Consider the following 17,391-nt stretch of genomic DNA (forward strand, 5'->3'; position numbering starts at 1 on the left):
TCTCAGAAGTATCTAGATTAAAGGACAATTTAGAGAAAAGTTCTTTATATGTGGCAGGGGTTAACTCAAGGTTGAAGAATCAAATATTAGAAGAGGTGCAGTTTTCAGAGGGGGAAATACCATTCAGATATTTGGGAGTTCCTCTATCATCAAAGAAGATCACAGTTCAATAGTGTCTACCACTAGTTGAAAGAATGACTACAAGAATAAGATGTTGGTTTATGAAGTACTTAGCATATAGTGGAAGGGCCCAACTCATAAAGAGTGTTCTATTTGAGATGCAAACCTATTGGGCCCAGGTGTTCTTAATCCCAAAGAAGGTCATTCAGCTTATAATAAGAATATGCAGAATCTTCTTATGGACATGCAGTCATGAGAGCTCAAGGAGAGCACTGGTTGCATGGGAGACATTGTGTAAGCCATATTCAGCAGGGGGTCTAAATTTTATAGAGTTTCATACTTGGAACAAAGCAGCACTTAGCAAGTTGTTATGGGCCGTAGCAATGAAGAAAGATTCTCTATGGATAAAATGGATCCACACATTCTATATCAAAAGGAAAGACATACAACAAATGACAACTCCAGCTAGAGCTTGTTGGATAGTACGAAAAATATTGGTCGCAAAGAAATGGTACTTGAACAAGGATTTAAATGAGGCATTACAAGACTGTTGCACCATAGATAAGTTCAGAATCAAAAAAGCATACCAAGCCTTTCTACCACAGTATCAGAAAATGAAATGGAGAGGACTTGTATTGGGATCAAAGACTATTCCAAAACACAAGTTTATTTTATGGCTGTCACTTATGGGAAGGTTAGCTACTGTGGATCGAATACAGAAATGGGGTGTCAAAGTACAATCAGATTGTGTTTGTATAATACAGGAGTTGAGGAGGCTTTGCAGCATTTGTTCTTCCAGTGCAGCTACTCTGCCTACATCTGAAATTCAATACTTCAATGGCTAGGAGAAAAGAGGAAGGTCAGTAACTGGGAAGAAGAAACAGAATGGATTAGCAGAAAAATAAGGAACAACAGACCACGAGCATAGATTCTACAATTCTTATATGTTGCTATTGTTTACCATTTGTGGAGTGAAAGAAACATAAGAAGATTTCAAGACAAAAAGAAAGAGGGTCGACAGATCCTTAAAGAGATTGTAATACAAATGCATATAAGAGGACAACAATTTAGCAATTGGAGAAGAGTCCTAAAGTCTTTGAATAGCTATCCTAAGTAGAGGTAGAGAGGTATTGGAAAGAGTTTTTTTTATATACCTTTACATAGATAGGAAGAATTTAGAGACTAGTTATAGAGTCCAAATGTAACTAGTGGATGTAAATAGATATACTTGATTGAAATATTTAATTTTGGCCACAAAAAAAAATTAGATTATTTCTAGTTAGTTAATTCAAATCCGGGAAAAAAAAGTCAATTCAAATACTTAATTGTCTTTTTTAATCACTAATCGAAATAATATTTTTTTTGAGGATTTAAATTATTAATATTAGCGCATAGCATAAAATAATTATTTAATTATAACTATATTTTTATCCAATTGTTTTTTGTCAAATGATAAAAAAAATCAAACCTTTGCACTTTATGTTTGTCGTAGCATTAGTAATGACTTTTGCCAATTACCCCTCTCTCTCTCGCTCTCTCTCTCTCGCTATTATTAAATATTTTCGTAATTATTTTTTCTAGTAATATTTTTTAAAATCTATATAAATATTTATATCTAAGCAAATTATTGATCGATGAATAAAATTAATATCCAATGGACGAATCTCATATAGAATACTCATAGCATTTATAGGTTAAATACTGATTTTTGAATAAAGGACAAAGCAAACTACTTCCTCTATCTTTCATTTTTTCTTTATTTTATTTTATTTTATTTACATCATAATTGTTCACCTAAAATTTAGCATGATTATACAATTGTTTTGAGTTAAAAAAAAATTCAATTGTATAAAATTCATATAAAAGGTAAAACATATAAATATTTGGAGTTATTTAATGATACTTTATTTTAAGTTCATGTAAGATAAAACTTTAATAATTTTAAAGTCCTAAATATAAGGGCCTCTTACTTAATTCAAGTAAGGAAATGTATAATAAGTAATAAATCTTATTTAATTTCAAACTCCTAGATATTAGCTTGAAAAATAATCAAATGACTATTTTGTCTAGTGTGAATTCTATTTTTAAAAGGTAAATAAGACGAACGATATTTCGCTAAGACCTTCGTGAACAAAATGCTTTTGAACTATATTTAAATACTTCAATCAAATTATACACATATGTTCATGTAGATGATGCAAATAAGTGCAATAGGAGGAAGAGAAATATGAAGTTGAAAGAAACTTGAAGATAATCAACTTCGAATTAGACACACTATAACTTACATGAGCCTAAACTTCTTTAAATAGATTCATGTAATGAGTTGATAATTGCACTTAAGTGCTTAACTAACAAATAAGTTAAAAAGAACACCAAAGGATATGATGCAACAGATGAGACTTCTCTTTCCTTAATTATAGGTCTCGGGTTCGACCCCTGGTTATGGAATTTTTTTTGATAGGGAGCGCTTCCTCCGAATGGGGCCCTATGCGGCACGAATCCGAATATATACAGTCGGGCTCTAATACGGATACCAGACACCAAGTAGAACAGAAAAATAATCTAAAAGAAAGCCTTCATGGATAATTGATAGGAGTAACGTAAATTTAGAAAGATTCAAAGTCTTAGAATAAAAAGGTACCGCACGACACTCTTTTGTTTTTAAAAATAACTTCTAAACCTAAATATTTTGAGAGTCTAATTTTTACTTGGATTTCACGATGACTGTAATATTTGTTATAAAGGAATCCTAAATAATAAATAATATAACATGTCAGAAATTAATAGACACGGGCTAATCAAACCAAATCCAAATACATCCGCAAAGCAAATTACATTCTGATGACTTCACGGTTAATTAATAAGGAAAGTCTAAAGCAAATTAATTGTGATGACTTCGTAATTAGTTCAAATAAGGAAAGTTTTTATAACCAAAATTTTAGCTGATTTTAAAGTCTAAAATATTAAAAAAAAAGAAAAAGTTTAATGACAGTTTTATCCAGTGTAAACTCTATTTTTAAAGGGTAAAAAGGCGAACGACATTTTGCTAAGGGTTCTCGTGCTTTTAATATAGTATAAATAAGTGTTACGGATCTTGGTTTTGGCTTTTCCCTTTTGGATTTTTGGATGGCCATTTCTGATTCTTGAATAACGGAGGAACAAATGATGTGGATGAAACTCACTTTGGTCCCTCAAGTTTTGAAATGTCACTTTGGTTCGTGAAGTTTCAGCTCTGTACATCGCATAAACAGATGCGACTTCTATGATGATTTTTTTTTTTTTTTAGAGCCGGCTTGGAAAGTCACAATAGAAATGGATTTGAGTGTAATTACACAGTTTGACATAATTGTTTGGCCAAATAAGTACTTGGTCAGCATGAAATTTGGTGTAATTGGAAGGGTGTAATTACATTCTCTCATACTCAAGGGGAAAGTGAGAATTGGTAGTAATTACACTGTATAATTGCAAGGTTTTTTTTTGGTTTCTTTTCTTTTTGTTTTTATTTTATTTTATTTTCTTTATAACTTTTTATTTCTATTTATTTCATTTTTTATTTTATTTTTACTTTTTAATTTCTTTTGAAATTTTAAAATATTTTTTTGTACATTATTTTTATTTCTCTACCTTTACTTTTTGCGATTCAATGTAATTGCTTATATTTTATTTTTTATTTATTTTATAATTCTATTTTTTAAAACTACACCTCTTAATATTAAAAATAATGAGTCATTAACAAACTTGACATATAATGAGCGATGCAATTAAAGTGGAATTTCGTTGTTGAATGTGGTTATAAACTTATTATGATTCTTAATCTTAAATTGTAGTGGAACTTTATTATTATGTTGGAATTTGACATATTTTAAACTATATTTTTTTTTGAATTTTGAAATTATGTTATATTCATAGTTCTAATTTGCTTGTTTTAGTAGTATTGGCTCACATTGCATGTTGTTCGTTTTTTTAGTTAGAATTGATAGATTAGTTTTGTCAAACATTTAAAAAATGTTATGACATTATATTTACAAATAATAATTTATTTTATCAGACATGAATTCCATGATATTCTTACAAGACATATATTTTTTTTTGTTTTTGTATGTATCTAAACTAAATATTATTAATTTTAAAAACATATATAAAAATAGTTTTTATAATATTAGTTATAAATATATAATTACTAATTAATGTATATTCACGAAAAAATATACATCTTAAATACCAAATGCAATATCATTTATATTTATTATAATTTATAGGCATATATTTATTATATTAACTTTTAAGTTTTGATAATTATTTTATTTAAAATTTAATCTGGTTGTGTAATTACTACCCTAGTAATTACACCAATTCCAATTACCTGGTGGCTTTCAAAACAAACCCTTAAACTTTTTTCCATTCTCCATTTCCGTTTTGGACCTTTTTTATTAGTTACACCAAAATTTATTTTCAAAACTTTAACTCTTCATTTATAATTTTACAATAAAGAATGACTTACTTGAAAAACAAAAAAGATTTCTCCTCTATGGTGTACATTTATATAATAAACTAGTGAAATTGTCGCTTTGTGCGGTCATATAACAGATATAAAAATGATATGTTCATAAATATAATTGACATAGAAGGAATTAAAAATTTCTTGCTTACGTATACAAAAACTAATTTATAAAAAATATCAGAAAGAATAAACAAAAAAAGACCAAGATAACTCCTATAATCTTCCAACTCAATAAGAAACTTGAGGTTTCATTGCTCATCAGTTGAAAAGCTTTATTTGGAGGCAGAAGCTCATTTCCAACAACAACAACAAACCCAGTATAATCCCACTTAGTGGGGTGTGGGGAGGGTAGTGTGTACGCAGACCTTACCCCTACCCTAGGGTAGAGAGACTGTTTCCAAATAGACCCCTGACATCCTTCCCTCCAAGAACTTCCCACCTTGCTCTTGGGGAGACTCGAACTCACAACCTCTCGATTGAAAGTGGGGGTTGCTTACCATGAGAAGCTCATTTCCGCGAAGCATAAACCAAAAAAGAAAAATGTTTCTGAGATGGCAATGATAAATAATAGGAAGTTCTCCTTCTAGCAAATATGTCTTAGCTCAATGCAAGAGCTCAGTCCCATGCATACTTTTCTTGATACGAAATACAACAACAACAATTACCCAGTATAATCTCACTAGTGGGGTTTGAGAAGAGTAGTGTGTACGTAGACCTTATCCCTATCCTGCAATAGAGAGGCTGTTTCCAACAGACGCTCGACATTCTTCCCTCCAAGAACTTCCCACCTTACTCTTGGAGTTTCTTGATACGACAACAACAACAACCCAGTAATAATCCCACTTAGTGGGGTCTGGGGAGGGTAGTGTGTACGCAGACCTTACCCCTACCCTAGGGTAGAGAGACTGTTTCCAAATAGACCCCCGGCATCCTTCCCTCCAAGAACTTCCCACCTTGCTCTTAGTGAGACTCGAACTCACAATCTCTCGGTTGGAAGTGGGGGTTTCTTGATACGAGATAAATAAATTATAATTGAACACCCAAAAATCGATAATAATAATAAATGTTAGGTTTATCTTTTGAAAATTATCATTATCACCTAATACATCTTCTCAATTTAAAATGAAGACCCCTATTAAATGTAAAAGGGCGTGGAGATGAAACCTCAATTGATTGCACTTTGCCATCCTTATTTGCATGGATAAATTCATGAAGACCGCCCCTTTTCTTCATTTAGTACAGGGGTAAATGAAAGGGCAGATCTATATATGGAAAATGAACCATTATTAGAAAATTAAAGGAATTGAAAACGGAAAGACTTCAGCTTCTTTACGTCTTTCTCTTTTATTTGAGCAATGAATGCTGATACAGTAAACTTTTTAACGGAGTGACTTTATTTTTCAGCAAAATTTTAAGAGCAAAATAAGAGAAAAAGCCAAAAATCTGCCAAAAAAAAGATAAAGACCAATGCTAGACATAGGAATTTGCCACATCATCTTTTACATTCTCAGCTATATATATATATATATATATACTACTCCCTCTGTTTCAATTTATGTGAACCTCTTTGACTGGGTACGGAGTTTAAGAAACAAATGAAGATTTTTGGAATTTGTGGTCCTAAACAAGTCCAAATGGGGCCCAGAGTATTTGTGTGGTTATAAAAGCTTCTCATTAAGGGTAGAATTGTAACTTTAAGCTAAATTGTTACCGAATTTAGAAAGGGTTTATTCTTTTTGGAACGGACCGAAAAGGAAATAGGTTCACATAAACTGGAACAGAGGGAGTAGTATCTATGAATGTGCACTGCACGTTAATAATATCACGTGTAGCTTTACAGTTTCTGCTTTGGTCAATTTTAAAACTATCGATCGTGCTTGACAGAAATCACCTCCCAAATTATTACTTTTCTACCAAACGGTTCATCGATTCCAATATATCTCTAAAACTCTGGGTGATTATTTCGATCGTCTGACGATTAGCCAAAAACACTTCATCCCATATTATCACTTTTGCTTTTCTTATAAATTTTAATACTATTGATCTGATTTTATATATTTTTGTGATGGTCATTTCAGTTATTTGAAGAGGTATATCAAATCTAAATTGAGTTGTACGACCTCATAATAAAATTATTGTTGGTACACCACTTGTTTTTATTGCTAATAATATCATGCCTCTTGATCTGACATTTGCAAGTAATGCATGACATAGGAATATTATTTCGATTCCACTGGAGGCATCTACAAAAGATAATCGCGCTATACCAGGATCGATTTTTTATAATATAGTCTTGAAAGCTTATTCTTGTTTAGGATTTAGCTTTGATTGTGCTTGACATTTGCAAGTAATGCATGACATAAGAATATTATTTTGATTCCACCGGAGGCATCTATAAAAGATAATCACGCTATACTAGGATCGATTTTTATAATATAGTTTTGAAAGCTTATTCTTGTTCAGGATTTAACTTTGATTGTGCTTCCTCAAATACTTGTATGGACCTTCATAATATTATATTATTTTTTAATTTAAAAAATAATTTTACTTATAAGATGAATTTAAAAAATAATTTAATTGGATTCTCTTTCTAAATAATTAATTGAAAGATTTAATTATTTGATTTTAATTTCTGTTGATTTAGATTCTTAATATTAGTTAGTCTCGTGTTTGAATATTTAACCGTGATTATAATTTTATCCACCATAAAATTTATTTTCAATGAGTAAAAAGATCGATGACATTCCACTTTTAGATCTTTATGTTTGCAATCATTGGTGGTATAGGCTCTTACCAATATTTTTCTTTCTTTTCTCACACATTTATATTCTTAAAATTTTTTCTTAATTGTTCTATAATAACTTGGTCTATTTTCTATATTATACAAAAAATTAATAACAAAAAAAATTTATTTAAGTAGGAAAGCAGTTCAAATATAATATAATATTATATTATCGTGGGTATTTTCCCCTCAATTTCAACGTTTTATGTAGTTCGTTTAGCATTACTTTTTTTTCGATATTGAATATTATAAAGTGGTAATGTATTACCAATATGGAGGATTCTTATGAAATTAATTTTTTTTATTAACTTCCTTATATTTTTAATAAGAATTCAATAGACAAGCTTGTATTAATTTTAAAATTTTAAATATTAAAAAATTAACATAGAAGTTATTGTAGTCCAAAAAAATAAGTTATTACAGCTATGTCCTTTCCCTATGAGTTCTTCTATTTAATTTTTTTGGGGTATTTCGGTCTATCAATATTATATTCGTACTTTTATAATAATATAGACTCCCTGTTTCTATATGAATTTGGATAATATAATTTGTTTTCAAATTAAATTAGTAATAGAAATTTTTAAGAAGTATATCCTAAAAGTAATAGGCTTACAAGGCTAATGTCTATGTCCAAAAATAATTATACTAATAGGATTCCTAAAGGTAATCATGTAGGATTCCTAACGTGTAGTATTATGTCCTGAAACTAATAGGATTACAAAGCTAATGTCGAGAATTTCGATTATGTCCTTTTATTGTGAGTTATTATGCTTAATATTAAAAGGTTATTTTTGTAACCCAATATTTTATTCATCCTTTATATATATATATATATATATATATATATATATATATATATATATATATATATATATATATATTAACTAAAATAAAGAAAAAGAAAGAGTCACTATCTATTACTCACTCCGTTCACTTTTACTTGTCCACTATTGACTTTGCACATCCTTTAAAAAATAATAAATGAAGTGTATAATTTACTTTGATACCCATATTAATTGATGCATATTTTTAATGGATTTGAGAAAATGATTTAAAATGAGTAATTAATACTATGAGTATAATAGGGAAAAAGAAAGTACCAATCTTGATATGCTAAGGACCCGTGATTTTGCCAATTTTTTCCCAATCTTTTTTTAGCAAATACATGTTTGTTCATAAATTTTATCCATATTTTGGCAAATTCCGAAATCGTAAAAGAGTTGGTTTTGGCCCAAAATTGTACTATTATATTTTTTAAAATTTCTTAAAACTTTTGTATTTTTTAAAAAATTCCACCATTTATTATTTTGTAACAATGATGCTTCGTCTTCTCGGTGATCTGATGGTGTATTATGTAATTCATTAGAAAAATAATAATTTTGTACCGAGTTTATTTATGTTTAGGACTATGGTTTGTGATAATGACAATGAATGTAATTGATGAAAATACTGTTGGGTATTTGTGATAGTTTTTAGAACTTGTGAGTATAAGCCATGTTTCATATTTTTTCAAAAAAAGAAAAGAAAAAGAAAGTAAAACATGTTTTGAAAACTCATGTCCAAACACATTTTCATCTTCAAACCGAACTTCACCCAAATCAAATTTTTCAAAACAAATTTGGGAATCTATGGCCAAACGCTAGCTAAAAGTGACAAGTAAAAGTAAAAATTTATTTCTTGAATACTGAACAAGTAAAAGTAAAACGGATGGAGTATATTATACTCCGTATTAAATATTTTTTATTTTTACTATTTTTTTTCATTTTTTTGAGCCGAGATCTATCGGAAATAACCTCTCTATCCTTTCGGGAGGAGTAAGGTCCTACGCTACCTTCCTAGCCCCTACTTGGACTTCACTGAATCTGTTGATGTACTGCTATTTACACCATCCACCATTCTCTGTATTCAATTCAAATCACATAGCAATTTTTTGATATATACTATCTACTATACTAAGTTATTCAATTATCTCTAAGATTATAATAAGAAACCTATTCATCTTCACACGCCAAAAGAGAATTCAAACTAAACCATTATCTTTTTGTCTAAAAAATTTAGTTCGATAAGGATAAGCCTTTAAGCTGTCCCCTCAACCACCAAACTATCCCCATTGCTTCCTGTTTCAGTCTCAAATGCTATGTGTAACATGAAATGAAACTGAAATGTGAAGACTATGATGACTTTTTTTTCCCAATATCGATGATGTTCGAGTCACCTCGTATTTTCATATTCCTAAATTTCTATTACTATATGGCTGCTTTTGTTCTGATTTTTCTATATCTTGTTGGTGTTACTGTTTCTTCGACATTTTCACTATTGTATTTTTTTTCTATTGTGTTGTGATTGATTATGTATATTTTGCTTTGAGCCAAGGATCTATAGAAACAACCTCTCTACATGCACAAGGTAAGGATAAAACTGCATAAATACTACCCCTCCCAAAATTTCTATTACTACCTGATTGCTTGTCTTGTTTTTTTTTATTATCTTGTTAGTGTTACTGTTTTTTTTTGACCTTTCACTAATGCGATTCTTTCTCTATTTCTGCATGCTTTCTTTGAGCCAATAGTCTATAGAAACAACTTCTCTAACTGCACAAGGTAAGAGTAAAATTGCACACATACTACCCCTCCCAGAACTTCTATTACTACATGGTTGCTTTTGTCCCATTTTCTATTATCTTGTTGGTGTTATTGCTTCTATGACTTTTTCGCTACTGCGTTTCTTTCTCTATTCTACTGTAATTGATTATGCATGTCTGTTTTGAGCCGATAGTCTAATGGAAACCGCATGCCTACTTGCGCAAAATAGGGATAAGACTGCTTACCTTTCCCCACTTGTAGGATCACCTTAGGTATGTTGTTGATATATGTTAGGTATGTTGCTGATGGTGATGTTCGTGTCAACTTGTACTATTTAACCTCATCTCAGGCTAATTCTATGCAAATAAGAACTCCTATCAGATTCACTGCTATTGCCCCAAAAAGATGTTAAGACTACCAAATTCCACGTATTGAGAGAAACATTATAACTACCAAAATTCACTGCCAAAAACTGAAGCCCCAAGAAGATGTTAAGACATTACCAAATGCCACGAATTTAGAGAAACATTATAACTACCAAATTTCACTGCCAACTTGCAGGAACAGAGGTTGATTGCATGTAGAAACTAAAAGGACAGCTCGGTGCACGAACCATCCCGCGTTAATGCAGGGTTAGAGGAGGGCCGCACCACCCCAAGGGGGTGTGATGCAAGCAGCTTACACCTTCTATGCAAGCAATACAACGGCTCAAACCCGTACACCTTCTATGCAAGCAATACAACGGCTCAAACCCGTATGCTATATGTCACACGGAGACAACTTTACTAGTGCTCTAAAGCCCCTTCATTGCATGTAGAAACTGAACTAACAAAACGATATCCAAGTTCATTCACAACTGGTGATCAAAAAGATTGAAACGTTAAACGGCCATTTATCCACTAAACTTTAAGAGATCTACTCTACAATTTAGAGACTAGGGATCAAAAGTATACACAATGAAGGGAAGAATGACACCCCATCCTTTTGTGATTACACATCAAAGTCATTCAACAGAACCTAATTACAAAGGCAAAAATTACGTTTGCAACCCGCTAGAACTAATATTTATATACATATGATCATCTCCAAATCATTAATTTGGGAAGAAACTACACTACAAGAACATTAATGAAACTACAGTTTATTTCTGTCGTGGAATGAAATTCACATCAGAAGCCATAGATTTAATCCTTCACCAGTTCAGTTAGCAACTTTTCGAGAAAATGCCTCTATGCAATTCCACTCCACCATTCTCTTCAGTCTATGTTTCCTGTTTTCTGATTTCTGGCATCAGTTCCTAGAGTAAGATCAGAAGTTGGTTTTAATCAACTTAACATTCAAATATTTTAGGACTTCTCAAACTTTAGTATAACATAACAAAATACAAGCATATGCATAGAGAAAGCTTGTTAAAACATTCTTAAGACGTATACTTCTCAGCTATGTTGTGTAGACTCTCCAAAATGCTGCCGCACCCGTGTCGGATCCTCCAAAAATAAACTACTTCTGGAGGATCCGATACGTACCTGGTGACATTTTCGGAGAGTCAGAGCAACATAGCTTCTCAGGTGAAGCATTATCAATTTGCAAGAAAGTCACTACCTAAGGGACAAATGATAAAGGCAAATTTTACTACAACGAATGAAACATTATCGACTATGAAACTAGTGCAATCCACTGAATTTAAAACCGAAAAGCACAAAAGCGCAACAAGGTCCGTGAGGCTTGAAGCGATAAGCAAAAAATGAAGCATACAATTTAGTGAAACTACAAAAATACCACACGTATACGAGTCTAGTACTACTATAATGATTAACTTCCAATTAAAAGGATTGACTTTAGCATCCAATAAACAATAATTCCAACTCCTAAAAGTTAAAACTCAAAGAACCGGCCACTTTTAGCTAAGATCACTTTGCGCCTCATTGTTTGAAACGCACATTTCGCTGAAGGGCACGACTTCAACCATGAAGCAATGATCCCTCGCTTCACATCGGTTCATTAATTTAAAGTGAAGAAGCAGTGTCTTTTAAAAACGAGTCAAGCGTATGACTTCACTCGTGAAGCAATGATCCCTCACTTTTGCATCGGTTCATCACTTGAGCGATAAAGCAATGTCTTTTAATAACACTGGTGCAATAAATGGTATACTTGAGCCTTTATTCAAATTTAACAACATCAAATTGAACAAATTCCAACAATTTTAACATATCACTAGCTGCTATCATTTAGCCAACCAATAATACCGTCCCAATTAAGGCAACAGTATTTGACTGCGCACGAAATTTAAGAAAAAGTAAGACTTTTGGAATTTGTGATCTAAAATGAGCTACAGATATCTGTGTGGCTATAAATTATCTCATTAAGAGTAAAAAAATGATATTCTAAAATTAAAGTATTACTGAATATAGAAAGATATTGTTTTTTGGTTCCTACTAAAAAAAGGAAAGAGTGGGGGTAAATGACACTCGAAGAAAAATACCATTGAAGATGGATACAAAACCATACATTACAATGCTAAACATATGTACAAAAACAGAGCATTGAAAAAGATTAAAAAAGATCATTTTTTTCAAAAAAACTTACAATCCAAAATGCAGAAATTCAGCAAAAAAGCAGCTACCCAGCTGAAACACCAACAGCCCACCAAGTCTTCCAATCTTCATCACTAATAACAGAACCCGAATTACCCGAATCGACCCGAACCCGACTCCGACAAATGGGGCAATTGAGAACCCTCGTAAGCCAAGAATCCACACATTTCACATGAAACAAGTGACCACAACCGGGCAAATTCCTACACAATTCTCCTTCCTTAAATCCCTCCAAACAAATAGCACAATCCTTAACAGTTTGTTGGGAGCCACAGTAATTAACACAAGGCAGATCATACGAGGTTGTTGTCGTTGTTGATAGGGTTGTCGAGGTTCTACGGTGGTAGCGACGGCGGTGCCGGCGGTGGAAGGCGGTGGAGGTGATTAAAAAGTGGAGGAGAACAAGGGCGGCGAAACCTAAGAAAAGCAGAAAAACAAGGAAAAGGGAGAGAACTAAAGCCATAATTACACATTTTATGAAAAGGGAAATTATTTTTTTCGGTTTTGTGTTTGGATTTGGAGTTTCTTGATTTTGACTATGAATTGGCATGGAATTTAATTTCAAGATTTTAGAGATTTGGGAGTTTTGAGGATTTGTTTGTGTTTTGAATAGAAGGAAGAAACAGAGAGTTCAATCTGATCTATGAGTTTATCGGTTTGTTAAAGGGAAGAAGGGATGGGAGGAGATGCTGGGGAATGATACCACTAAAATTGGCACATAGTTTAGTTTATTTCTTTTAGGAAAAGGATATTATATCATAGGTAAAAATAAAATATTTGGTTGAGTTAAAAAGTATTTATTGATTATTTTTCTGTTTTACGGTATTTTTATCATAATTTTTTTATTTTTATATTTTTCAAACTTATTTTTGAAACTACTGATATTGTGCTTGCTTAACCGAGGGTCAATCGAAAACAATTACTCGACCTACACAAGATAAGAGTAAGGTCTGCATACACATTACTCTCCCAAACTCTACTTGTAAAAATATACTGGTATATCGTATTATTATTGTTGTATATTTAAAAAATATTTTTCTTAAGTAGAGGGTCTATGGAAAACGGTATTTTCACCCAACAAAGATAGGGTTAAGCCGTTAAGGTGAATCTTCATCCCGTCCCCCAAATTCTACTTGTGGGGTGACACTGGTATATCTTTTTGTTATAAAAATATTTATTGAGGAAGATAATAGTATTACTTTTTCTATATCAATTTAGTAGTAGGCTATCCTAAAAAGATCAATACATTTTATGTTTTAAAATAATTTGACTTTTAAATTTTAAATATTTTATTTTATTTCTTAATGAGATAGATAGTTTATAGGCACATAGATATTTCTTTATTTATTTCAAGCTACAAGTTTTAGTTTTTATTTATTTATATTTTTCATGTCTAGGCAAATGATGACACATAAAAGGGTTGAATAGAGTAGCAAAATAGATTCATGTTTGATGGAACTTTTGAGTATCAAAAAATTATAAATAATACTCAATTAAAACATTATATGAAGTTAATTGATAAATAATTGAAAACAATTTAGGGAAAATATCTTTATTATCAAACCACCTAAATAAAACGAATGGTGCGTGGGTGGGTGGGTGTGTTGAAACGTGTGCCGAAAAAGTGCATAGACTTTTGGGGTTCGTTAGGGAGATGAAGTTTGTCGAGTTTGGTCCAAATGTTATTTACGAGAATACCACTAGAAATTCGTTCAGACCTCTCTATAATATCATTTATCTGTTATAGCTATTTACTATAAAAGTCGAGTTTATCTCAGAATCGAATATCATATTATATTATAATATATATCCTTTATAAAAAAGCTTTATTATAACAGCAAATTTTTTTTGGAACAAACAAAACTGTTATAGAGAAGTTTAACTGTACTTGGAATATCATATTTTGTATATTACATCTCAATATTACTATTCAAAATAGATCAACTTTCTACTTTGTTATAGTCTAATTTTATTTCTGTCGTCAAGAAAGAAAAAAAATTCATTGTATCCTTAACTCTAGAGGTAATGCCAATCTGATGGCAATTTTAAATCATAATTAAAAATAAAAAGATAAATTTAAAACTTTTTTTCCAAGTATTTTGATACGGTATAATCCACATATTTTCAAGATGGAGTTCTGTTAATGGCAGGAATAAATATGAGATGATTTGCTAATAAAAATGGTACAACTTAACCTAAAATATAACATATAATTTGCACGGAGTGACCTTTCTCGCGTCCAGTAGAAATTTACAATATATAACATACAATATATAAATTATTTGCAGTAATACAAATATTTGGAACTACGTATGATATGCAGTTGACTTTGGGCCAAGGGTTGGGGAATAAGGATAGCTTAGTTTTTTTTTTTTGCCTTTTCTTTTAAATACTAAATATTTAAATTGAATTTAATTATAATTTAGCTCACAGGTCGGCCCAGGACGAGCCTCAATCAAGCCTCAAAGGCTAGCAGGATAATTTGCATCGGGCTTATAAGCATCAGATTCAAATGGGCTCGAAAAATCTAACTCAATCGTATTACCGTAGTGGGATGTGTTGAGTTGGCCCTACGGGTCAAACCTATTTTGAGGACACTAATAGTATATATTATTATTATCATGCAATCACAAGTGGAGCATTAAAGTATTGCATATGCATATCTTTATTAACTTATTATGAAAAGAATAAGAAAATTCTTTATTAAATTACCATATATCAAGTGATATCTAACATGAAAAATTACAATGCATATTAATATAGTAAGACAGGAAATCATAATAAATGATATTCTTAACTCCCACCAACAAGGTGGATCTTTTGACTAAAAAAAAAAAGAAGAAAAGATTGCCTTAATTCTTTTAACTAGTTACCATTTTTAGCCATTGGCCACCTAGAAGAGGCTATAAAATGGTGGTGATTACTGGTTGGATAGATGTATTAGTGAAATAAAAAAGTATTATAAAAGTAATGGCAATTTCTAAAAGTATTCTTCTTCTTATTGGTGTTGTAACAACTTTGTTCTCCATAGTTTCGGCTATACCAGGGACTGCATCATTTTACTACAATTTACCATATGTTTGTAAGTTTCTACTTTTCCTTTCAATTTATTGCTCTCTAAATAATTTTATTAGACCCAAAAGAAAAAAAAAACATTATTCAAATGACATAGCATTTTGTTCAAGTGAGCAACAATTCTGATAACAACATGATAGGAGATTCAAGAATTACTAAAGGAAAAAAAATCAAGAAACGTGCGGAAGCTAAAAGAAAATAAAGAAATGAAAAAAACAAGAATTAAAGATATATTGAATTCAAGAAAAAGTTACTTGAATTCAAGAAATTTATTCTTGAAGTTGAATCATAACAACAACAATTAGCTAACGAAGAATAAATCACCTTTGATAGAGAATTAAAAACAAGAGATAGATTGTGAAATTCAACCGCTTTAAAATAACGGATGCTATCAAATCCAATTGTCTCATTCATTTATTTGCTTAATATTAATATAAAATATATTGTTTCATATAACTGATTCCAACTTATTTGATACCGAGAAGTAATTATTATTGTTATTACAGCTTCGGTATGTTTCGGAAACACATCCCAAGGTACCCTTGTAGCATCGAGTGATCAACTCGGGGAGGAATTTCAGTGTGGAACATTATTAAAGGTTACATGCACTGGTCCAGTGCCAAAGCCTTGCACTGGCAAGAGTGTTGTGGTAAAAATTGTTCATACTTGCCCTGGATGTGGTGTAACCATGGATCTCTCTAAAGAAGCATTTGCAATCATTGCTACTCCTGTCACGGTCGATAACATTATAAAGATCGACTACGTCAAGTAAGTAAATCTATCTATCTATCTATATATACATATGTATGAGTGTGCGCTATATGTCCTATGCCTTTGGGAAGTATCCAAACGGCTATGAGATCATTCGCCCTCGCAAGACTTCGCCGGCAGCCGTTATGAGGCTGCCATTATGAGGCAATGAAGGTGCACATGGATGATTATATAGCCAAGGCTATAGAGACAACACTACTGTAACTTTCCCCCCCCCCTCCCTCTCCTCCCCCCTTACGCGTACTCTTACTTTGTGGTCTTTTTCTTTTTTATTATTAATAAAAAATAGTTGCTAGGCATCCTGCCTAGTAGTATAATTTACTAAAAAAATAAAAATTATTTGGTTATATGTCATATTTGCCGCTGAGTATATTGTTCTATGATTGTCAGGGTGTCATGAGAGGGCATCAAAGATGGCGCGTGGAATTCCAACCTATACTGCTAGCATGTCGAAGTATACTCCATAGTGAAATAAATTTAATTAATAATCCACAAATTGATGTATGTACTTGATCACTTGGAATAAAAGTTCATCGTTTCCTTTTTTCTTTGTACTATGATAGAAAATAATTTGAGTAAGTTTTATCAAGCGCAAGCTATTTATCGTATAATCATATCATAAGATTTTGATAATCAGATATAACAGATAATTCAAAAAGATTAGAAATGAGTGCTAAGTAAAACTTTTATTTGCTAATTGAACTTTACAAACAACAACAACAACAACCCAGTAATGAGTGCTGAGCACTACTAACTCAGAAACTCTATGTATAGTTATACTACTAGCCTCTTTGCTGCACCAGCTCTACTATGACATCAAGGATAAAAGTTCAAATGCTTTAAAACCATTAGCAAACCACTTAATTAAGAAAGATATATTATAGGAATATTTGTTTAAAATAATACTTCTTATTTTTCTAAAATATCGAATATTTTGAAACAAATTTAGTTGATTAGTTGGCTATT

General features: G+C 31.3%; 1 protein-coding gene and 1 long non-coding RNA gene across 2 annotated transcripts; one reads left to right on the plus strand and one right to left on the minus strand.

Moving 5' to 3' along the window:
* Window positions 1-10,935: 10,935 nt before the first annotated feature.
* LOC104231660 (uncharacterized) lies at window positions 10,936-13,304 on the minus strand. The gene is made up of 2 exons (XR_011403968.1): window positions 12,572-13,304; window positions 10,936-11,282 (listed from the first exon to the last, which is right to left on the minus strand). It is a non-coding gene; the product is annotated as an uncharacterized lncRNA (long non-coding RNA).
* Window positions 13,305-15,547: 2,243 nt separating this feature from the next.
* LOC104231661 (putative EG45-like domain containing protein 1) lies at window positions 15,548-16,969 on the plus strand. The gene is made up of 3 exons (XM_009784695.2): window positions 15,548-15,661; window positions 16,161-16,422; window positions 16,816-16,969. Exons 1-3 carry the CDS (start codon window positions 15,550-15,552, stop codon window positions 16,823-16,825), a joined length of 384 nt encoding a protein of 127 aa, XP_009782997.1. The 5' UTR covers window positions 15,548-15,549; the 3' UTR covers window positions 16,826-16,969.
* The last annotated feature ends 422 nt before the right edge of the window (window positions 16,970-17,391 follow it).

The sequence above is a fragment of the Nicotiana sylvestris genome, chromosome 11 (genome assembly GCF_000393655.2).
Source record: "Nicotiana sylvestris chromosome 11, ASM39365v2, whole genome shotgun sequence".
NCBI classification, from domain to species: Eukaryota; Viridiplantae; Streptophyta; class Magnoliopsida; order Solanales; family Solanaceae; genus Nicotiana; species Nicotiana sylvestris.

Bases quoted from the DNA above. Each gene is read 5' to 3' on its own strand.
- LOC104231661 (XM_009784695.2), top strand. From the start codon at position 15,550: ATGGCAATTTCTAAAAGTATTCTTCTTCTTATTGGTGTTGTAACAACT. The intron at 15,662-16,160 runs GTAAGTTTCTAC...TTGTTATTACAG, and splicing joins CTACAATTTACCATATGTTT to CTTCGGTATGTTTCGGAAAC.